The 24,856-nt window shown below is 36.3% G+C and overlaps 1 protein-coding gene and 1 long non-coding RNA gene across 6 annotated transcripts in view; one reads left to right on the top strand and one right to left on the bottom strand.

Annotated features, from left to right (window-relative positions):
* Position 1: 1 nt before the first annotated feature.
* IMPL1 (myo-inositol monophosphatase like 1) overlaps positions 2-24,856 on the bottom strand; it is a 33,487-nt gene continuing 8,632 nt past the window's right edge. For 2 of the 5 annotated variants that reach the window (XM_088213771.1, XM_088213772.1), the window contains 7 exons: positions 23,919-24,007; positions 20,775-20,832; positions 20,555-20,607; positions 19,687-19,785; positions 19,458-19,571; positions 569-670; positions 58-387 (listed from right to left, as the gene is read on the bottom strand). In XM_088213771.1, the coding sequence (XP_088069897.1) occupies positions 289-387; positions 569-670; positions 19,458-19,571; positions 19,687-19,785; positions 20,555-20,607; positions 20,775-20,832; positions 23,919-24,007 (614 nt within the window). In that variant the 3' untranslated portion in view covers positions 58-288. The other 3 variants (XR_015817170.1, XR_015817169.1, XM_088213773.1) reach the window with 3 other exon arrangements.
* Positions 10,686-12,819, top strand: LOC148268926 (uncharacterized). Its single transcript, XR_015817171.1, has 3 exons — positions 10,686-11,569; positions 11,649-11,755; positions 11,867-12,819. It is a non-coding gene; the product is annotated as an uncharacterized LOC148268926 (long non-coding RNA).

Below are 24,856 nucleotides of genomic sequence, written 5' to 3'. Positions count from 1 at the left end.
ATGGCAGAGAAACCAGAGTCATTTCCATTTATGAATTTGTTGACTGCAAGTGAGAAATGAAAGGAAAGAACAGAACTCTTTATTTGCAACTATACTGTGAATTACTTAACACAGATGAAGATTGTCTACTTCCCTTTATGTTAAGAAAGCAAGAAATTTCTATATGCATGACTTGGTTCATTTGGATGAATAAAAAATTAAAAGAAAGGCAAACACCTTTGCAAGAGGAGTAGACAGCACCTGCTTGCTGTGGAGAACTTAAGAGTAGAAAAAGAACTCTTGGACACACTAAAAGTCTGTGCGATAATTTTCTGGCTTATACCATAATGAGAAATCAATTCCTTCATTTTTCAGTTTCTCTGTTGCAGGCCCGATTCGCTCCAAAAGCTGCAATTTCCAAAACTACATTTTGAGGCAAAAGTACATAGTTTTGATTGTTTATGATGCTGCAAACTCATTATAAATGTTATAACATTTAACCTGATGTTAGCGCTAAATAGCTAAAGAAATGACAAAAGAAGTACAATACTCATATCAATTTTCAGAAAATTATAGACCAGAGTCAAACCTTGGCATGCAGAGCACCATTTGACACCAAAACAGATCTATCAAATACACAAAATTTTCCACCGTCCATTTGAGTAACTGTGCCACCAGCTTCTTCTACTATCTGAACAAAAAAATTAATAATTGCACTGTGAATGCAAATTCCCTCATTGCCTAAATTTCAGTTTCATATGAATTAAAGGCATGAACCTCATGAATTGGACATGAAACTGATTGGTAAATCTCCCGAAAGTAAAAGTTGATATACACACACGCGCGCGCGCGTACATAAATATATCATAAGCTTTGAAATAACCAGAGTATAATTTTGTTAACAATCTTTAAAAACCTTTGATCTCTTGTTTTTTAAAAAAATCTAAAATCAGTTGCTTAAACTTAGAAGCATGGTTGACACTGGGTCCATCTATTAACATGCTTTACCACCAAAATATTGAGTCCGCAGTGTTTCACTTTGAAAATACTTGGAAAGAGTGAGTTTTACAGTCCTTTCTTAGGATCTAGTTATGAAATTTTGTAAATAGTATGGGCTCTCTAAGAGAGAAATAAACGATTTCTTAGAGTTTAAAGTACTCAAGAAATTTTTTTGACATATTTTTTTGCATATCCAGTCCAGATTACAATGCTCTTCTTATACAAAAAGAGAGTAAAAAAATAAAATAACATAAAATTTAAAAAAAAAAAACTTCTAAGAATAGTAACTTCCCTAATAGGAAGTAACTAACCCAACATCCTATAAACCATCTAAACAACTATCCCCACATCCCACAAACTACCAACACATATCCCAAATATCCTTAAAACTACCTTCATACTTATTCCACTCTAGCAGCCACATGTCACCTAAGTCGTGTCACCCACTATAGCAGCCATGTGTCAATCATTTCTAGTAGCCATGTGGCACATAACAATACACCCTCCCTCAATAAGGTGCTTGTCCTCAAGCAGCCAATCCTTTCTCTCCCTTTTTTTCTTCTATTTTTCTCGAATATAATCCTTTACTTTTTTAATCAATAATTTTTTCCTCCAGTTCCAGATCCTTGTAGTTTGAAAGCAAATTAGTATTGGCCGCATGAATCATGTGCAGTTGTAGAAGTCTGAGGCGGGAAGGTCAAGGATATTTCCAACTTAATGGAATCCAAAATTTATTATTGGAAACCGGTTCACCCAGTTGCATCGTCGTAGAAAATTAGTTGCCAATAAATGCTGGAAGAGAACCATGTTGTTTTGTCAATAATTAATTCTTCACTAACTGGTTCCTTTTTTCAGCTCATGATAATTGCTTTTTTCATAAGGAAATGACAACAGGTGAGTTGACTTATTGGGATGAAAAGAATTAAAATTTACCATCTGATGCAGGCTGCAACGTTCTTGCCAAACCCAGTCTTGTCTGCTCTCATTAGAGATGCATAACACTGCCAAGGGATCTAAGTTATGTGTTGTTCTGCTCTCTTGACTTCCCTCATATTCCGTCTTCTCTCCTTTCTTCATCTCTGTCTACAGTGCACATTTTTGTTGAAGTCTGAACCAGATTCACACCACTATTACCTGAATCATGTTCTTATTTTGGGATCCAAACAGAGTATGGTTATCGATCTGCTTGGTCAATATTCTGGTCTTGAAACTTCCTAGCAGCCCTATCATATTTCTTATGGGGAAAATCAAGTTTTGTATACTTACAATGAGACTGCTCCCTTTTTTCAGCATAGAGACTATCGCCATAATGCTCTTGGCGACCATGATGGATGTTATCTTCTCCCAGATCATATGGCGCACTTCAACTGGCCAAAAGTTTTTTGGAGCCATCATCCAAACGATCTGCCAACAGACCAAGCTTCATACAATGTTGATCTCAATTTTCTTGGTAAATTATGAGAAAGAATTCAAATATCAAACTTAAATCACCCATAGCTTCTGGCTCTTATACCAAATTGTTACGGTTCTTTGTTAGGATCTAGTTATGAGATTTTATTGACAATATGGGATTGTTAAGAGAGAACTCAAGAAATTTTTTGACAAAATTTTCGGCATATCCTGTTTAAATTACAATGCTCTTTTTACACCTAAAAAAAATTAACTTCCCTAGTTCGAAGTAACTACCCTTACATCCTAGATACCACCTAAGTAACTACCCCAAGATCCCATAACTATCAACACTTACCCCAAATATCCTAAAAACTACCTTCATACTTATTCCATTCCAGCAGCCATGTGGCACCCAAAGCAATGTGTCACCATGCCATGTTCATGCAAACCAGCCATGTGTCACCCAAGCCATCTGTCTCAACCAGCCAAGTGTCCCAAGCAGCCATGTTTCATCCAAGCAACGGGTCACACACTTGAGCGGCCACGTTCAATCATTTCTAGTAGCTACGTGTGTTGATTACCATATTTTATTTTTTAATTATTTAATTTATTAATTAGTTAGTTATGATGATATAATTAAAATTTTATTACAATAGTAATTTCATGTAATTAAAATTCTAGTAAAATAATAATTTTTTAATTTGTCGGTTATAAATTCTATAAATATCTCAAGTGTAATAATTTAAGAAGTAAAAAATAAAATAATATTTTTTCCGCAAAAATCAACCTGCTATCAAAGTAAAATAAAGTTATTTTATGATTTTAATTTCAGAGTTTCCTTCAAACCTTAAAATAGTACAATAGATTAGGTTGGTACCCACTTATCTATATTTACTTTCATGACCACCTTAAAAAACCATATCAGACACGTGTGCTGACCGCGACTTGGAGAAGCCAAGGCAGCAGCAGTGCAGAGGAAATCGCGCGGTGGAATATCTATATCTGGCGTAACCAGATTTGTGTGCCATTTCAAGCCATGGCTACCGACGATCTGAGTCGGCGCGGCCTGGAATAAGAAAACAAAGACTCGGCAGGCGGATTTGTTCCATTTTCAAGCGAACCAAGACCAAATCCAGAAAGGTGGGTCATGGTGGAGGAAGTGCAAACGTGCGCCACTCGCACGAGGAATACACATTGCGAGGTGGAAGAAGAAGGTCGGCTCTAGTTGCCCCTGCATGAACTCGTCTATTCGTGCAGGGACTTCTGCGCAAATCTGGGTGCCGTGGCTAGTTCTTCTTCTCGAGACAGATGCATTGTGCTCAGAGATGGTCGCGCACCGATCTGCCTTCTTCCGCAGCCTCTGTGCAGTCTTCTAATGCAGATCCGCATGCTTTCCTTCTGGTGTCACGGATCTAGTCACGGGCCTTCTTCTTCCACTGCGTGCAGATCCACATGCATGAAGCTTTCTGGTCGTGCCGTGTTATGTGCATATCTGAGCTTCCCCTGTCGTGATCTGCTTCACTTCTCGTAGATCTGATTTGAGTCGTGACCAGGCTGAACCAATTTGAGCTACTGCATGAGCCACTCTCCCTTTGAGCCGCGTTTGAGCTGTTTTTTAGCCAAGTTCAAGCCGTTTTTTACTTGAGTTTGAGTCATCTTTTAGCCGAGTTCAAATCTTTTTGAGTCGTTCTCAAGCCGTTTTTGAACCTATCTTGAACTATTTTTTAGCCGAACTCGGACTGTTTTGAGTTGAACCGAGCTGAGCTGTTGCCTGACAAATTTGGTTCCAATTTACAGCACTTTTTGATATCCTTTGGTACTAGTAAACTGTAGAATGACTCTTCAAAACTTGGTATGCAAATTGGGCATGTGTGATATTTCAGTACCAACTTGAAGGGGAGTGTTAATTACCATATTTTATTATTTTAATTTATCATTTAATTAGTTATGATAATATAATTAAAATTCTAATAATATAGTAATCTCATGTAAATAAAATTCTAATATAATAACAATTTTCTTATTAGTATATTAAGAATTATATAAATATCTCAAATGTAATAATTTAAAAACTAAGAAATAAAATTAATATTTTTTCTCCAAAAATCAACAATGTAGCATATAAGAGTGAGCTAACATGTAAGGATTGGAAAGCACGGAAATGAATATCCACAAAACAAATCAACATCCATCAACTACTAAGGATCCATTGGGGGTTGTAAATGGAAAAGATTATATGAAAAAAATAGTTCTATTTTGAAGTTCAAGCAAAAGACTTTAAACTGCAAATACATATCCAGACCTACATGTGTGTGGCAGTGTGTTATATAAACATATGAAGTGAATTATATTAAGTACATCAAGAAAAAAAAAAAATTCAAAAAAAAAACTAAGTTTTACATTAAAAAAAAAAAGAAAGTTTTAAAAAGAGTAAGAATGAAAATTCTGTCTTTTTTATTTTTTTTTAGAATGATACAATGATTATATTTGTAATACAAAGCTAGTTACTACATTTGGACAAAAGAATCTTCCTAATTAGAAGGAAGATTTTTAGAATAAATAGTAAATCAAATGAGAGAATTTTGGCCAACCTTGACCTTAAATATTCTAAAATAGGAAGTAAATATTTCTATTATAGTTGTATAGCTATAATTACTCAGTTTTCAAAATTCTCCCAAGCTGGACTATAAATATTAAACAACCTTAGCTTAGATCTTATATTTTGAAATTTTGCCTTTGGTTAGAATATTTTCCCCATGTTGATTAGTTGGAATGTAGCAGATGTTAACTATACCCCATTATTTTGTAAGAGATTACTTGAATACGAAAGAGTGGGCTGGCATTTATAAGTTGGAATTTGCCTTTTGTTCGTCGGTTCGACTTCGACCGCTTTCTATGTGATGATCATAACATAGGTATGATCATGCTTTTTAGAAGGAAGTAGAAATCGTGTCATGTGCCACTATAATTGTTCCATTGAGCACCTATCCACTCATCTCCTCCTCGATGAAGTGTCTACCTATTTCCATATGTTTTATCATGTCATGATGAACAGAATTCTTGGTTATACTTATAACAGCTTAGTTATCATACATCATTGATGATATATCACTTATTTGAACTTTAAGTTCGTTAATAAGTGTTTTAATCACATTCTTTCATATATCCCATGGACCATAGCTCTGAACTATGCTTCTTCACTACTTTGGCAGCAACTATCTGCTTTTTGCTTCGCCAGATAATCAAATTTTACCATATATAAGTACAGTATCCTGTCAATCTTCGATCAATAGTGGAGCCTGCCCAACCTACATAAATGAACGCTAAAATAGTCCTGTTTTTAGTCTTATTGAAGTGAAGACCTTCTTCATGAATTCCTTTTCGAATATGTCAGAATATGATATAGCTGATCCATGTGTGTTTCAGTGGGACTATTCATGAACTGACTAGCCACACAAACAACAAAGCCAATATCCAGTCATATGTGTGTGAAAGAGATGAGTTTCCTGACTAATCTTTGGTATCTTCCTTCGTCAACTAGAGCATTGTTTTCTTCTCCATTTTCTTTGGTGATTGCTTCTATTGGAGTATTTGCAAATTTACAATCCAACATCCATGTTTCTTTGAGTAAATTAAAAATATATTTTCATTGTGAAACCACAATTCCTTATTGAAACCTTGTAACATCCATCTCGAAGAAATAGTTTAGGTTTCCTAAGTCTTAGACTTTGAATTGATGAGGTAAAACTTTCTTAAGTTCTCTAATCTCCTCTTCAAAATTTTCTGTCAATATAAGATCATATACATATAGACAATTATGATAGATATTCTTCCACTAGAAAAATAATTAACAAATAAGGTATGATCTGACTGAAAATATTTAAGTTTCTTATTACCTTAAAGAATCTGTCAAACTAAGCTCTGACTGACTGCTTAAGACCATAGAGGGAATTGTTTTAGCTTGCAAACCTTGTTTGAGTTAGTCTAATCTATGAGACCTTCAAGGATCTCCATGAGCACTTCCTCTTTTAAGTCTCCATTGACAAAGACATTTTTGATATCTAACTAATGACACCATTTGAACTCAAATGGTATCAAGTTTTGCAATAGGTGCAAAGTCTCCGAAAGTCAATGTCACAGGATTGAGTAAATCACTTAGCAACCAAACAAGCCTTGTATTTATATATGGTGTCGTCTGCATTGTGTTTAACAGTGAAGATCAACTTGCATCCCAAGGTGTTTTTTCCTGGAGGTTGATCTACAAGTTTCCATGCACCATTTTCCTCACGCGCCATGAGTTCTTTAATAACAACTTGCTTCCACTCATGAACCTGCATTGCTTCTTAAATGATATTAGGAATCTAGATTTCTGTAAATTTAGTGGTAAAAGCACGATATTCAAGTGACAACTTCTTATATGACATGAAGTTGTAAATAGGATGATGAGTACAAGACCCAACTCCTTTCCTTTGACCAATTGGCAAAACGAGATCTTGTGATGTCAACTTATCAAAAGTGTTAATTGATTGTGCCTCCTCCCAGATGGGCTTCGGTCCAGCTTCATAACTAGTTCTTTCTTGTATTTGTTCCTCTTCAGTTTCCTGATTTTTCTTTCTTAATGAGTATATTGCAAGTTCTTTCTCTTTGAGAAATACTTTAAAGGGGACTTTTGGACTAGAAGTGATTTGGAAAGTGTCGCTCTCAAATTGCTGAAAAAGATATTCTTATATATTTTCACTCTTTCCCTAAACATCATTTTTGGAGTAAAATTGTAATAACCCAAATTTTCTCTAGATGAATTTCTCGTGTTTGTATGGCCATTTAAGTCAAAGACTAATTTTTATGGTTAAAAACTAAGTTTTAAGTCAAGTGAAGCGAAAACGATAAGATTTAGATAACCAGAATTCCTTAAGAAGAGTTTTTTTCCTCATAAAGAAAAATTGAGTTTTTAGGCTTAAGAACACTTCTCGAGGCTAGAACGACCTCATAGAAGGTAAGAAAAATGTAATACCCTAAATTAATTTTTTTGTAATTTAGGGTTTAATTATAAATGTAAATTCTTAATTTTTCAATTTTTGTAATTTTAATTTAGAATAAAAATGAAGTAAAATTAATGGAGAATTAAATTGAAAACAATTTTGGGGAAAATGGGTGAAAATTTGGGTTCTTGAGGATATTTTTAAAAGAAAAATTGGAAAATATGGGTCAAAATACAATTTAGAGAAGTTTCACTACGTCATACGCCCGATCAGCAGGCTCGGCGAATCAGGACGCGCCGCGTGGCACTGGACGCTGACGCGGTGCCACGCGGGTGATCCGCGTGCTCACGATCGAACGGCCCAGATCCATTCCCGCGCACACGGACGGCTCAGATGAGTTCCTTCCCCAAACGCGATCGGACGGCTCAGAATGGATTGCAATGGACGGCTCAGATTGAATCGCGATGAATGGTTCAGATCCACTCTTTATTTAATCCCGATTGAACGATACAGATCAAACGCAATGGACGGCCCATATCAAAAGCGGACGGATATAAATAACCCCCATTCACACCAAACTCTAACCCTAGACGCCAGACCCCATCGCCAGAGAAGAAGACCTGGCCGCCGGAAGGACATTGCCGCCACCCGCCGCCGCACCAGAGCTTTTTTCGTCAGCTAAAAAAGGTAAAAATTTTCTCTTTTTCTCGAAATTCAATTTTAAGCACACCCATGGCCAAATCAGAGCAAAAAGACCGGCTAATTAGCCGAAAAATGTCGGGGAAGTCTGGTGGCGCCGTCGCAGGAAATTTCACAAAACGCCTCCAATGAGACCCTTTCCGATTCTTGTTCTGTGTAATTTTTTCACCGTTGTGATCACTGTGTCATTATCTACAGGTTGACTGGAGCAAAAGACTCAACCGTAACGTGAGCCGGAGGAGCCGCCGCACCGAGAAGCCCCGCCACTGGTGAGTTTCGGTTTTCTGTATTTTTTCAGTCAGCCGAGACTCTTTAACGTGTTTTCTCGCAAGATTCGATGCATAATCGGCCGAAAACAGCCAACCCGAGACGAACTATCGCCGCAGGCGGCGGCGCCGTCACCGGAGCACGGCGGAGCCACCATGCTGGAATTCCGAAATTTGCCAAGTGGGCTCCAGGACTGATTTTAGGTTTGTTTGGGACATTTGTAGGTATTATTAGCGTGTATAATTTCTGAAGAAAAATTCAAAGAACCTGAGAATCGTCCGTAGGTGCAGTCAAACAGTTTAGTTTTTCGGGCATCAAATCGAGTAAAAATCCCTCACCCTATTCCCTATCATAGAATTGAAGTTTAAATAAATAATAATACGAGATTTTGTATGAATTTAGGAAATATGCATAATTAATTACGGATTGCTAATTGAGCCAGAACCGAGAATTATCTACTGTTGTTTGTTGATTGTTTTTACAGTTTATATGCATGATGACATCTTATTAATTAATTTTATGGGTTTAAATGCATATATGATTTATTCTATGTGTTTACTGCTAAATCGGAAAAAACGAAAGTTAAACGGTAAAAATTATGTGATGAAATGAGTAGATGAAACGGCAGCCTTACTGAATATCCTGGGAGATGGTAGACGGACCGGGTACATAGAGAATCCTACTGTGAACGTTGTCTCATACCGAACGGGGTAGGGAGACTTGATAATTTGGCGCTCATACCAAACGAGATATGAGGACAGCCTACTTCACCCTCATACCGGACGGGGTATTGAGATTTGATAAATTGGTGTTCATACCGGACGGGATATGGGGACGACCCGTAATTGAGAATATTAAATGAAAGGGTTCATAAGGGTTCACATGTAGCGGGGACATCCCTATGAACGGATACCAGCAGACTGTTAAAAAAAGTGACAGTTATTGTTTGATTTATTGATGATGGATATACATTTATAATATGTGTTATGATTACTGATTATACATAGAATCATGATCTGTATAGATTGTTTTTATAAATCCCACTACGGTAAATGAACGATAAATGATTTTATTTTTAATAAATGTATTGGTTTAAATTTAGTGCTTTATTAGCATTTTTTATTTTCTACCAATCTTTATTTCTGTATCGGTGACATAGTGTGATTTCCTTACTGAACTAGTGTATCTCATCCCTTATTTAACCATTTCAGATCAAGAGAACCAGGTTCCATAACTCGATTCGCAAGAGGATTGCAAATAGATGTTATATTTTTTTATTTCCCGTTTATTTCTTTATTTTTTTTTTTTTCAAGAATGTGAATTTTGTAACATTGTTTGATACTTTAAGTTATTTGTGTAAAGAATGTAAACCCTGAAAATTTATTACGCTTCCGCATTTTAATTATCTTTTATTTCCTTTGGATATTTTCGGGGTCGTTACAAAAAATGCTTTGGAAAAGTGAGAAAATAATTAGATGAAGAATCGGGAGAGAAATCCCCCATGTGCGGGTGAGAATCTCTTGAGTGAGAGAGAAAATCCTTTAACAAGCTTTTTTTGACCCTTTTAGATAGATTTGTATCTTGAGACTAAAGTACTTGGAATTTTAGATTTACATTTGGCTGAGGGCTAGCCAAAATATTAAGGAAGAAGTTATGGAAAAGAGAAAAATGTCAGAAGAAGAAAAATTATGAGAAATGAGGCAAAACCCGAGAGACATGCACATGAAGGATAGTTTTGATCTTTTGGGCTTTTTTGGCCCACAAGTGGGCCAAATGGACCCGAATGAAGCCCAAACAAAAACCATGTGATAGCCGCTTGCTTGAGGAACACGTGAAGCATAGGTTTGCCCAAAAGGATTAATAATTGAGCAAGTTATAGAGTTTTGAAGTAAGTGTATGGCCATGGGCCTAACTTTAAGTGCGGTTTGGATCTTTTGGGTCTTAGGTGGACCTTAAGGGTTTGTTTGGATAAATTTCAGTGATGGTTAATTAATGTATAATAATGGCAGTAATTGAATGACAATAACATAGGATTGTAATGGCAAAATTTTTTTACGTTTGGATGATGGTATATCAATGTATGTTAATAACATATTTTTATTTGGATAATAGGATGGTATGGTTGTATTTTTAGCTAAATTACTAATTTACTCTTACATATTATATGTAATCATAATTGGTATAAAAGAAATATGTAAGAAAAGAAAAATTATTTATCAATATAATTATATTTGTATTTAAATAAATAATTATTATACATAATTAAATTAAAATTTTATATTTAATAAAATAAATAATAATTATTTATATTATCATATTAATTTAATGAATTTTTAATTGTCATGACATATATGGAATTAATTAAATTAGATAGGGTATAATAGGAAACAAATAGAATGCTCACCAAATACCACTAATTTGGTGGTTTAAAAATTCACCCCAAAATTTGTCAATCAAATACCATTTGTTACCATTCGAAGTTGAAACAAACACGGTTTTCTCACGCCTATAAAATACTATACATTAAAATTTTACCATTTAATATGATCCAAACACAGGGTAAATGGGCTAAATGTGGTCGTTTTGAGCCCTAATTTGGTCAGTAAGTAGTTGAAACTACGCCAAGTAAATGAAGGTAAAATAGGCCTGAAATTCATAAGAATTGAGGGAGTTATGGCTGTTTAAAGTGAAGGCATGTGCATGGAGTGCAGTTTTGGGCCTTACGGGTTTAGGTGGGCCTAAGGCAGTCCAAAACATATCGAATTGAGCCCAAATTTGGTACGGAAGCTCCTAGAAGGTGGATAAGACATAGGAGGAGTCTGGATAAGATCGAATACTCTAGACTTACCTAAAGGCTAAGGAAAGTAAGAGATAAGGATAAGGATGAAGCTTGAGGAGGTTTAAGTAGCCAATCACGTTTTGCCACCTCTCCCATGCTTATCAACTTCCATGGACGTCCCTTCCCTATAAACAGGGGTGTGGGAAGAAGGGAAAAGCATTCTGGAGTTGAGAGAAAGCAAGGTTAGAGAGAGAAAGAAGAGAGAGAAAGAGAAGAGAAAAAAAAGAGAGGAAAAGGAAGAAACTCAATAAAAGTGAGGGCAATTGAAGGAATTTAAGAATTTTTCCTTGAGGAAACTCTACCTAAATTATGAGAAAAAGAGAGAAGAAGGAAGAAGGAAAGGAGAAAACCGAAGAAAGAAGAGAAAAGGAAAGTAAAAGCTCACGACCAATCATGGGAGACCCGCGAGCTTAAGGTAAGTTTTCTCCTTCATCTGAATTCCATTTGTCTTGAAATATTGATGGTTTTTGAGTGATGTGAGGGATATTTTTTAGGCTACATATTGCTCAAAAGCATTTCGGAACTCTGCCAGATATTTGAGAGAAAAAGCTTAGAAATTAAGTTAGGACTCTACCGAATTTAAAGTAGCATGTTTTGCGAGGTATGTAGCTTCGAGTTTCTTTTCATGGAAACTAATTTATCTATAATGAGAACGTTTTTTAGTGTTAAATCATGATAATTCTAAAGGAAGATGTTGCTGAAATTTCGGTAGGAATTTGAAGAAATATATGGGGAAACTTTGTCCAAGTGAAAACATAAAATTCAAGTATTTTTAAGGGAGGACTCTGACCGAGTGGATAGAGAAAATTGAGAAAAATATTAGGGGAAACTGTCAGAATATGCAAAGTTTAGATTGATTACATCGGACTCGAGGTAAGTGGGTATTGTAATTGCATAACCTATGTAGTTTTCGTAGTGTTTTCAAAGTATTTTCAATATAGTAAGTGGATGTTGTGATTTCATGACCTATGTAGTTTTCAAGTGTTTTTATCAGCATTTTATACATATTTTCATATATAAAGTGCAAGTGTTTGTGAAAGTACTATTGTGTTTTAAATATTATTTTGCCTATATGTTTTGAAAAGTGATTTTAATAGGTGTGCATCACTCGTTATCGAGGCAAGCTATTCCGAAAGCACTTGCATGATGCTAGGCTTCAGTGTGCCCTTATATAACTGTCCATTTTTGGGTGTAGTGGGAAAGTAATAAGTGTAAACCCATACATAATCGTTCCCGTTCCCTTTTTGGGTGTATAGGGAAGTGTTAAGTGTTAAGTGTGCGCATAACATGCATGGCAGTAGGAAGATGTGAATGGCCCCCCATAACGGTGATGAAGTAGAGTTTATTGTACAATGTAGCGAAGTGCATCTGTTTTCTGATTTTAGGACATGTGCCTCGTTGTACAATGTGGCGCACTGTATCTACTGAGTTATCTGGTACATGTGAGAGCATAGTGCATTGTACAATGCAGCAATGTGCTTTATGAATTGTGATTCTGATTTTAGTTTTGACTGTGCATCTGTTTTCAGTAAAAGTGAATATGTTTCCGAGAAAAGTGTATCAAATATATATGTTTTGATGTGTGTAAAAGCGATATATATTGCATGTATTAGTTGTGTTGTCATAATATTTGCTTACTGAGATAAAATATCTCACTCCCCCATCATTTTCAGATAATGAGGATTGCGCTGCAGAATAGTATGTGATACGAAAGAGAATTGAGAAGTTAGAGATCAAGTTACTATTTTTTTGTATTGTAAGAAAGGAAAAAATTATAGTCTCGTATTGTATTGTAACTGATGTACATTATTCAAAAGATGTAGCGCTTCTTCATACTCTGTATATTAATAAAAATTAAGTTTTGTTATTTAATTATGTGGAAAGTGTAAGTGTGCTTCGGACACGCCCCAGAAGAAGTGGGGGCGAGCCGTGACAAAAATGGTTCATTTTCAAAGAATGTAACATCTATAGAGTGATAGAATTTCTTAGTGACAATAAAGTAGCATTAATTAATATCTCTGTTGATTTAGTTTATATCCAAGGAAGATATATTTAATGGTTTTGGGATCAAATTTGCTTCTACATTTTTTAGGAACATGAATAAATGATGAAGATCTGATGATCTTTAGAAGGATTGATGAGATCAGCTATATTGATGGATAGGTATCTTTAAAGACTTGATACAAACTTTGGAATTGTAAGGAGATGGGAAGGCATTCGATTGACTAAGTTGGCTGCAGTGAGTATGGCATCTCCCAAAAAGTTTTTGAAACATGAAATTGGATCATGATAACTCATGCAATTTCTAATAAGTGACTATTTTTTTTCAATTATTTCAATTTGTTGAGGGGTATCAATGCATGAATTTTTGTGAAAAATGTCTTTTTTTATTAGATAATTCACTAAAAATAGAATTGAAATAATTTTTGCTCTTATCTGTGCTGAGAATTTGGATTTTTGTGTTGAATTGGATTTACACATTTTTATATGACTATACCTCAAATTTTTCCTTCATAATGAATACCCAAATGAGGTGTGAGTGATTATCTATGAATGTTGTAACACCCAAACAATTTGGGCATTTTTTTTGATAGTATTTTATTAATTTTATTTAGTTTAATTTAAAAAAAAAAAAAAAGTGTCACGTCAGCAGCCACGTCAGCGGCCCAGTCAGCAGCCCTGGCCAACCAGGACCTGCCGCGTGGCAAGACCACGTCGACCAGGGAACGGGCCACGTGGGTGATCCGCGTGCGCGCGATCGGACGGCCCAGATGCGTCCCCGCGCGCACGGACGGCCCAGATCATGCGTGCGCACGGACGGCCCAGATGCAATCGCACGGACGACCCAGATGCACGCGCACGGACGGCCCAGATTCAATCAAAAACGGACGGGTCATATTTAATCAAAATGGACGGTTGAGATCAAAAGGCAAAAGGGTATAAATAGAACCCCCACACCTGACCACAAAAACCCTAGCCGCCTGCCCTCGCTGGAGAAGACGAACCAGACGCCGGAGGAGCCGGCCGCCGCCACCCGCCGCCGCACCGAGGAGTTTTCCGACCGTCAATCGAGGTAAATTTCATACCCCCGACTTGTTTTTCCACGCTGAGTCCCCCTGTGGCCAAATCGGAGCCAAAATCCCGGCCAAACAGCCGGAAAACACGGCCGAAACCCAGCGGCGCCGCCGCGCCTCTCCTCGGTTTTTGCCTCCGATGAGGCCCTTCCCGGCCTCCGTTTGATGCAATTTTTATATCACCGTGATCACCATTCTTTTCTCTACAGGTTGATCGGAGCCGAATCACCAAAACACGAACCTCGCCGGACAGCCGCCGCACTCGAGAGCACCGCCGCCGGTAAGCTTCGGTTTTTCGTAATTTTTTGGCCCCCCGAGGGCCCTAGGGTTGTTTTATCACAGGGACCGATGTAAGTGTGGCCAAATTCGGCCGAAAACGGCCAATCCGAGGCGAATCGCCGCCGTGCCGGAATTGCGATATTGGCCGAAAGGGGCCCTGGGTCTAATTTGGGATTTCTTGGAACACGTGCAGGTACCAGTAGTGCGTTTCAGTTCCCCGGAAAAAAATTCAAGAAAAATTAGGGACAGCCTGTAGGCGCACTGTGGAGCCGTGTTCGGACCCCGAAACGAGTAAGGACCCCTCACCCTATTTCCTATCAAGGTATTAAAGTTCAATAATGATAAAACGATATTTCTTGAATCAAAGAATGTGTGAAATTGTTTAAGGTCGCTAATGGAGCCCGAGTCTAGTGTGTTTGTCGGTTAACTGTTATTTGGCCTATTTTACAGTTTTAAATGCAGTATGAGGTCTGATGTTTTCATTTCATAGTTTTGTGTGCATATTTTACTGTTTTATTGATTATGGGTTGAATGACTGAGAAACCGATGCTGTATGTTGTCTTGTTTGGCATAAATTACTGTTTTGCTTGTTTGTGTGTGAATTAATGATGCTGACTGAGGAAAAGGGGAATGAAAGGTTATGTAATTGATAATTGTATAATGTGACCAGCCTGACTAGGTATCCTAGGAGATGGTGGACGGACCGGCTCCGTAGGGAACCCTACCGGGATTGTGGTCCCCCATACCGGACGGGGTATGGAGACCCTATATGTTTTGGCGCCCATACCGGACGGGGTATGGGGACGGCCCGTTTCACCCTCATACCGGACGGGGTATTGAGGTTTATAGTTTTGGCGCCCATACCGGACGGAGTATGGGGACAGCACTGGAATCTGATTACAAGTGTTAAGGGTTCACGGGTAGCGGGACCCCTATGGATCCCCATGGATACTAGTAGGCTGATAAAAGAGGAAAATATGTTGTGTAATGATTGAATTACAAAAGGCGGGATAAGTATTATGTCATACAGTCTATATGATTTCATGATGATGATAATGTTATTACTTTCGTATATTGTTTTTATGAATTTCACCGAGTTAAGTGGATGGTAAAGGTTTTATTATTGATAAAAGGATTTGTTGTAAATTATTCTCCATTGGTCTTTTTGTGTTTTCTACCCACCTTTACCTCCGTGACGGTGAGATATCGTAATGTCTTTACTGGGGTAGTGTAGCTCATTCCTTATTTAATCATTTCAGATCAGGAAGACATTGTTCCCGAGCCCGTTCCGCAGGAAGACGACGAAGGGGACGCCTAAAGACTCCATAGTCATATTCATAGCTTTTACTTTCGAGTTTCTCTTTTAGTTAGTTTGATCTTTTATATTTTGAGCACGTTTTTGGTTTTAGTGTAAGAGATGTTAATAGAAATTTTGACTTTGCTTCCGCATTTGACATTTTAAATACACATATTTCATTTTAAATTTCCGGGGCCGTTACAAATGTTATTAACCATCTTACTCTACTTAAAATCTTGACTCTTTACGGTTCCTAGATATCATTATAAATCACTGAAAAAAATGATTATTTGTATTCTTGGATAGGATAGGAATTTCAAACATATTTTGACAATTGACAAGATTCACATTGAAATCCAATAGAGTTTTGATCAAACAATAAAGGAAACAGTTTTTGAGATATAAGATATTTGCATGACCTAAACAATCGTGATATAACATTATTTCACTATACGTATTCTGATAGTAGAAAAAGATTGTCTTTCTTTGGCTGAAAAATTCTAATGATGTTTGGGTACGCTGGACATGTAAAGTCCCAAATACAAGTCAATACTACTAATTATCCATCCCATAGTTAAATCCTGAAAAATATATTATTTAGAGATAAATATAACAACACAATTTCTTTCCCTTGTAAGTTGACTAATTGACAAAAGATTCCAATCCAGATTTAGAACCAATTAAACTGAATAAGGGTAGGTTTTTAAAGAGAATAATATATCCTCTACCGTCACTTTTGAGACTGATTCACTAGCTATCTTGACAGTAAAGTTTTCAAGACAAGAAATGAGATTCCAGATAAGAGATACATCACCAGTCATATGATTAGCGACTCTAGAATTGCTATCTGTGAATTCTTTTCCACCTTATAAGTTTTGAGGACTGCCGAAAAAGAAAAAAAAACACCTTTATGTGCAACATTTTCTGTTGCCAAGGGATTAGAATTTGGAGTAAAAACTTTTTGTGCATCAGCAATTTGCTTTTGAATGATTTGCAACTGCTACTTGCTAAATTGGTTTGGTTGCTCTTAAACTGTACTATGATTTGCACGTCCTCCCTCTTGCTTTTTGGATTTTAATCATGGGGTTTTCCATGAATATTCCAGCAAGTATCATGGATGTATCCAGGCTTGTTGCAGTGCTCACGCTACGATCTTTCCTTCTTGTTGTGTTTGTCCTGTTCTTCACGATGCAAGGGTAAAAGCATTGTTGTTGTTGATGGACTGGTTCCGAGGCCCCATCTTTATCTTTTTCCAGCTTTCTTCGACTTCAATGCTGTCTCTTGAAGATTAAGTAAAGGTTTAGTTTCTAGGATTCAACTATGAACTTCATCAAAGTTTCTGTTGAGTCCAAATAGAAACTTGTAAATTCATTTCTTCTCAACGATCTCTTTATACTCAGCTGCATCCACTGAGCAGTCCTATTGAGTAGTCTTATCACAGCTAGTTGCTTCCAATACTTAGTCAGATGGCTGAAGTATTGGATGACTGAGAGGTCCTCTTGATGAAGGTCATGAAGGATACATTCAATCTCGAATGCCTTTGTTGTATCTTCCCTATTTGAGCAAGTCCCTCACCCGGCATCGCAAATTTCTTGTGTTGTTTCATATAGAACAAAATATTCTTCATCATTTGTCATGGAATTCATAAGGCATAATATTTCTAAGATAGTTTCAATTCTCCACGTCTTATAGAGTAGATCATCAGACTTTGGTTTAGTGACTATACCTATAATGTAGTCATCTTTTCCTCGACCACCAATGAACATCATAAATAAATGCAAACATTGGAGATAGTTATGGTCATTCAATTTGTGTCCAGTAATGATAAGACACTAGATTCAGATCCTCCGTTACAGCTGGTAATAGATGAGAACAAAATATCAGAGATGATTGACGCCATTGAAAAAGAAAAGAGGAAATTTGTTTTTGGTTTTCCAGAACTGTTCTGATACCATGAAGAATGAAAATTCTGCATTTTTCTTTGTTTTTCTGATAACAATATAAGAACTATATTTATAATATAAAGCTAGTTACCATATTTATACAAAATAATCTTTCTACTTAGTGAAAGGATTTTTCAAAACAAAATGACAGATCGAGTCAAAGATATTTGGTCAACCTTGGTGTCAAATCTTCTAAATTAGAAAGTAAATATTTCTAATAAGTTGTATAGCTATAATTGCTCAGTTTCAAATATATCCATGCCCACATGTGTGTGGTAGAATATTTTGTTAATTTTAATGAAAAAATATTAATTTTATTTCTCATCATTTATATTGTTATATTTAGTGTATTTATAAAATTACTAACCTATTGATAAAAAAATTCTTATTATATTAGAATTCTAATTATATGATATTACTATTTTAAAAAAAAAATTATTACATCATCTTAACTAATTAAATAATAAAATAATAAAATATTCTAATTAATACTCCTACAAGTTGGTGTAAAGATATCACAAATACCTAACTTACAGATCAAGTTCTGAAAATCATCCTGCAGTCTACCAAAGGCGTACACAAGCGGAAGGGCTGAAAAAATGACCAGACTCGTGTGAGGAGGAAGTAGATTTGCACTAGAAAGCGAAACTAGAGGTGGACTCGCACAAAAGAGCCAGAAAACGGAGTGCGCAGAAGAGCTGAAAAAATTATCAGAAAAGGCTGGACGAACCGGCTCGCGCGTGGAAGAAGCAGATATGTCTGGCAAGGCAGCGGCTCGGCTCGGCTCAGGCAGCAGTTCGGCTCGGGTTAGGCAGCAGCTCGGCTCGGTTCAAACTCAGCTCAAGATCAGCTTGGCTCATATCGACTCCAGCACGGATGACTCGGCTCGGCTTAGGCTAGACTCAGAGGGAGAGCGGCTTGGCTCGACACATCTTCGCTGGACAGATCTGGTTTTTTTTTTTCACTGCATGCAAAGCCAAAAAAACTGTTCTTCTCTATCAACCGCTACCACCCAATCTGTTCGTTCAGGGAGATCGCACGAACTGATCTGTTTGTGCAGGGACTTCCATGCAAATGGCCGCTGCAGGTAGTTCTTCTTCTCCAGACAAATATGTTGCCCTTAGCGTTGGTCACGCACCGATCTGCCATCTTCCACGGCCACTGCACAGTCGTCAGATCTGTGTGCTTTCTTTATGGTGTCACAGATCTGGTCGCCGGCTTACAGATCGCCAGTCGCCGCCCTCTTCTGCCAACCATCACTCACCGCTGCGATCTGAGTTAGTTCTTTTTCTCTCTCAGATGTGACTTTCTAGGGTGGTGATAAAAGTAGATCTGGATAAATGGGTATCAACCCAGCTTATTGTGCTATTTTAGGATTTGAAGAAAATCATGAAATTATAACCTTAAAATAGTTTTATTTGGTTCTAATATCATGTTGATTTTGAAGAAAAAACATTAATTTTATTTCTTACTTTTTATATTGTTACACTTAAAATATTTATAAAATTCATAATTTATTGATAAAAAAATTCTTATTTTATTAAAATTTTAATTATATGAAATTTATTTTAATAGAATTCTAATTAGATCATTTTAACTAATTAATCAATAAACTAATTAAATAATAAAACATCCTAGTTAACAGTGTTATATAAACATATGTCAGTATGTTATATTAAGCATATCAACCAAAAAGCTTTTGAGTCTTACCAAAACGCCAGCAGCCATATCCCATGGTTTTAGACGATATTCCCAGTATGCTTCTACAATCCCCAGTGCTACATGGCACATATCCACTGCTGCAGCACCAAGTCTCCTGACACCCTAGACATTTACAATTCATGCACATGAACAAGAGAGACAGAACAACACACACACAGAAAGAGAGAAGAAAGTAAAAATAGGAGTTGTATTAATCAGTGTCAAATTGATTATTTACCCTACTAACGTCAGTGAAGTGCTTGAATAACTCCATATTGGTAGCCCAGGGATTATCATGTTCATATCCAAAACCTGTGACTAGAAGAGATCGCTCCACCTAACACAAATAGCAAAGCTTATATAACATTGACAATTTTTGCAAATTCAAAACGATAGAGAGCTACGATCCACTATACCATACACGTCAGCAAATGTTTTTCACCTCACAAGTAAGAAAGAAGAGAACCAATACAGCTACAATTTAAGGTAGATAATTGATGTTTCATATGTATTAGAGTTAGTCAAAAATACGAAAGGCTTCTTCATTAGAAAAGCGTATTAAAGCTAAACGTTACAAAGGATTATCATGTTCATATCCAAAACCTGTGACTAGAAGAGATCGCTCCACCTAACACAAATAGCAAAGCTTATATAACATTGACAATTTTTGCAAATTCAAAACGATAGAGAGCTACGATCCACTATACCATACACGTCAGCAAATGTTTTTCACCTCACAAGTAAGAAAGAAGAGAACCAATACAGCTACAATTTAAGGTAGATAATTGATGTTTCATATGTATTAGAGTTAGTCAAAAATACGAAAGGCTTCTTCATTAGAAAAGCGTATTAAAGCTAAACGTTACAAAGGACATGCAGATACTGCCAAATGTTACAACAGCAAAAACTTAATGAGCACTTGAACTCTTCCTACCAGAATGCAAATAATGTATCTCTTCAGCCAAAGCCAAGTTAGTCACAAAATAATTTTGACTCATCTACTGAAATTAACATAAAATAATCCAAATAATACATACATATAAATGTTACAAATTCTAGATTTTTACAGTACACCCGGAAGAATAAATAAAGAAATAAAAGCTCACCTGATCCGTATGACTCACATGAATTCTCTGACCATTGCAAAATGCTCCTCCACCTAGAATAAAAAGTATCAATTCTTTCAACCATGGATAGAGAAATTAAGCAGACAATCATAAGAAGATTCTCTTGATAGACAACAGGTTTTTTTCTGTGAAGAGAAAAAATAAAAATTATCAGGCCACCAAAGCGATACTGCTAAATAAAAAACACAGAACTTCTTACCAGCACTGGCAGAAAACGTACGGGTGTTCCAACACATAGGGCCCCCAACAAACTCCACCTGAAGATTTGAAACAAATTATAATCTTGTACATCCACAATGAAGCAAACTGCCATTCACATCATATCATCCCATAATAATATTGGAGCAGTACAAGAAAGGCATAGGATAAACGGAATAAACTTGGCTAAGAAACTATTTCATCAATCTGAACTTAGTAATTATCTGATTGCAAGTGTAGAACTTTTTATTGAGAGAAATATGTAATATTTTACATGGCAACAAGAAGTGTACCACCCATGAGCCAAAAAAGTATATAGAAGAAAGTTTCATTGAGGTCATCATGCAACCAGAAAACAATAGATTAGGAGTGCAAAACCAATTATCCCTAAGCCTGTTGACGTAAAAAAGATAACCCTCAAAAACCCTCATATTTTCTTTTTTCTTGGATAGAAAAAGAAATTACATTAAGATAAGGAAGGAAACACTACAAAAAGGATAGTGGATAAGATATCCAGCTGAAATAAAAGGAAATAAGAATATAGAAAAAGAAAGCACCAAATAGAGAATAAATCACATGACTACAGCATCCCAACTCCTACATAGGACGGTGAAAGAGATGACAGTATTTCCCATGAGCGTTCTCCCATATGAGGTTGTCCTACAAAGAACGGTTTCCGAATATCCATAGATTTCTTTCAATCCAAATGGTCCAAAGACCACCAAAAAAACTCCCTACCACAATGGTCTAGCCTTAACCTTAACACGAAGCCACCCAAATTTGTGTTGATGAAACAATCCAAAGGAGTAAACAATACTAGGTTAAAAGTGTCAAAAAGCCTAGGCCATAATTTCCATGCCACTTCACAATGTAAAAAGACAATAAAAATGTGTTTTCCTGCCCTTATGACAAATAATACACATGTTTGGAGACAAAAATCGGCCAGGCCTACATATTTGCAGCAACTCCTTAGTGTTAAGCCGATCTAGAATTGCACTCCACACAAAGATGTTCATCTTCGAAAGGACCTTGACTTTCTAGAATGCTTTGGTAAAGGTACTTTGGCAACAATCAGATTTTTTGTTATACAATTGAAAAATGATTTACAGGATTATGTACCCGATGAGTCAAGGGTCCATATCCTGTAATCAAGGTTTATGTACCCAATTTACAGGTTTATGCTATACCTCGATATAAAGACATTTCTGTTGAAAAGACATTTGGAGATGTGAAAGAAGCAGGCAAAGGCATGAGGAGGTCTTGCAGAACCTCAATGATTGGGAAATCAATGAATATGAAGTAATTTTGAGTATAATGGAGTTGATTTTGTGGACAAGGATTATGATCAACCGATTTGGACACTCAGCACTACTGGGAAATTCCTTGTTGGGTCCTTCTACAGATACTTGACTAAAGAAAGAGCCCATTGAGAACAATTTTCCATACAAACAAATATGGAAAGAGTAGACCCCTTCCAGGGTAGCTTTCTTCGCTTGGAAAGACTATGGGTGTAATTTGACTATCGGTAAGCTGAAAAGGAAAGGAAAAATTATAGTACATTTGATGCTGCTTATGCAAAAGGGGGCAGAGGAGACCTGCAACCATATTCTACTTTAGAGTTCCATTGCGCGTAGCTTGTGGTCCACGGCATATGGGAATTTTGGTTTCACTTGGAGTCAGGGATGAATTATGAGCTTGGAAAGGATTAGCATAGCAGAAAAAACATTTTTGGCTTATCCTCCTCGCAAACTTTTGGGTAGTGTGGAAGAAAGAAATAGGGAGTTTTTAAGGGGGTGGAAGAAGGTTATTGATAAGATTTGAGAGAGATGGTTGCAGACCCTAAATTTTTGGTTATGAGTCAGCTGTTGTAATCCATGGAGAATTTATGAGAACTAATTGATATCTCCTGGCTGACTTATAAATAATTTTATACATGAGTTTGCATTCCCTTGATGTCTGTACTTAACGATACGTTTTATGCTTATTATTTCAAAACAAAAAAAAAAAGTTTCTAAATAAACTAAAAGTATTTTAATAATACAATATTACAATTGAATAAATATATCTTATTAATGAAATATATTCACTTCAAAATCTTCCTGTTAATGCATCACCAATCCTATTGACCTGAACCAGGTTGGAACAATATAGTTTCTAAAATAACACTATCAAATCCTGCATCTCCAGTCATTAGAATTCCTTATAAATGGAACTTCCTGCAGAAAGACATGTCTCAATGAGTCAATCTAAAACCAAGACTTCTTTGTGTCTAACCAGAAAAATAAATCTGGAACTAGAGACCTCAAAGTCTCATTGTCACAACATCTGTCATGCAACCCATCCTCATGTTGAAACCAATATGCTTAAAAAACTGCATCCAGTTCAAACATGTCCCAAAGCAAACTTTCATAGTGCAGGCTCACTCGGCTATGGAGTCATCCACCTTCTATCAAGAAAATCATATTATGATGGAAACCATTTCCCTCCATGAACTATTCCATCCACCACAGCCATTTACTTTAACAAAGTAACATTTGTTTCCTTGATGGACTGCAACCCCAACCCTCCCTCCCTAAAAGGAGACTTAAGGACATCCTATTTCACAAGATGATACTTTCTTTGCTCTTCCATGGTCACTTCATAACAATCTATACTGAATAGATTCTAACCTCCTTGCTGCTCCACAAGCAATGGAGAAAGAAGAGATGGTGGATAGGGAGATTAGAAAGGATGGTCTTAACAATGAAGGAAGGCATCCGTTGGACAGAAATTACCTCCTCCAACTGTATAATCTTCTCCCATACTTGGAAAAGATGGGGTATGCTGGCTCCCTATACTAGGATGGGAAAGGCCAACGTAGCTAATGGAAAAGACCAAGACCTTCATGATTTTCATATTGCCTTTGCTCCCTTTACAAGCATTTATATGAAAAGCAAATATTTATCTATATGTAGTTGCAAATAACAAAATTTTTTAAGAACTTTTCGTATAAATGCTTGTAAATCAAACAAAAGCAGTATCAGCAATATCAGAAACCACGAAGGTCTGAATCCGGTTGCAAGATACAAACATTACCTTAAAGATATTACAATATTTTAGATGCAGAATCAAGTACATATTTTAAGGCAAAGTATGTGATTCATACCACAGCTGCAGAAGCAGGGCTGCCACGAAACAGAACTCCCACAGAAACTGCAAAGCACGGATAACAGTGCGCAAAATTTGTTGTTCCATCTGCACAATAGCAAAAAGCTCAGATAAGTTATAGACAAATAGATAGCAATGTTCATAATCAGATGACATGGTAAAAAAAATTCAGTTTAATAGGAGTTTCAGGCATGTACTTCCTAATGTAAATTGCATGAGTATTTTTGCTATTTTTTCTTTTCTGAAAAAAAGTGCAAAGTGCATTCCAAGGAACGAAGATGGTGCTGCCATGTTCAAGAGAATTTACAAAGAGTGACCAAAAAATTAATAAGGTTCTAAGATCAACTCTATCACAGACAAGATAATGCATGACAAGTTGTAATTAAGCTAATTTATCCAAAATTTTGGGAAAGAAGCAGAAGAATGTAGGTAAACCAGAGGAAAATTGGAGATCTAGCAAATAATAAATATATGGAGAAGCAGAATAAACAGAGTAAATTAGAGAGAATAACAACCAAAAGAACAAACATAAACTGAGATAATAAAGAATAAAATCCTAATAAAGAAATTCTTAATTCATCATGTTTTGTTTTTCTCTTTATTGGTAGCTATTAGCCTTTATATAACCATTAGTTACAGCTAATAAGGAAAATTATAATAAAAGAAATATAAAAGATTCTAATCTCTAATGAAAAAACCAAAGCAAAATGGACCAAGGAATTATTAACATACGGAGGGGAGATTTTTTTTTTTTGAGATAAAAGAGAGAAATGGTATTAAAAAGGACACCAAGGGGGCATAACCTATTCACAAGAAGGAAGGATTTACAGCTCTGTGAGAATATTTATAATAGAACCTAAATCCTCAAAAGAGTTAAGGTTGTGACCAACTACAATAGTATCAAAAAAATAAAGTCACCTATCCTTTTGTGTCTTT

This window comes from Carica papaya, chromosome 2 (genome assembly GCF_054855325.1).
Source record: "Carica papaya isolate Zhongbai chromosome 2, ASM5485532v1, whole genome shotgun sequence".
NCBI classification, from domain to species: Eukaryota; Viridiplantae; Streptophyta; class Magnoliopsida; order Brassicales; family Caricaceae; genus Carica; species Carica papaya.
Note: the sequence above shows the minus strand (reverse complement) of the source record. Positions and strands in the feature narration are given on the sequence as shown.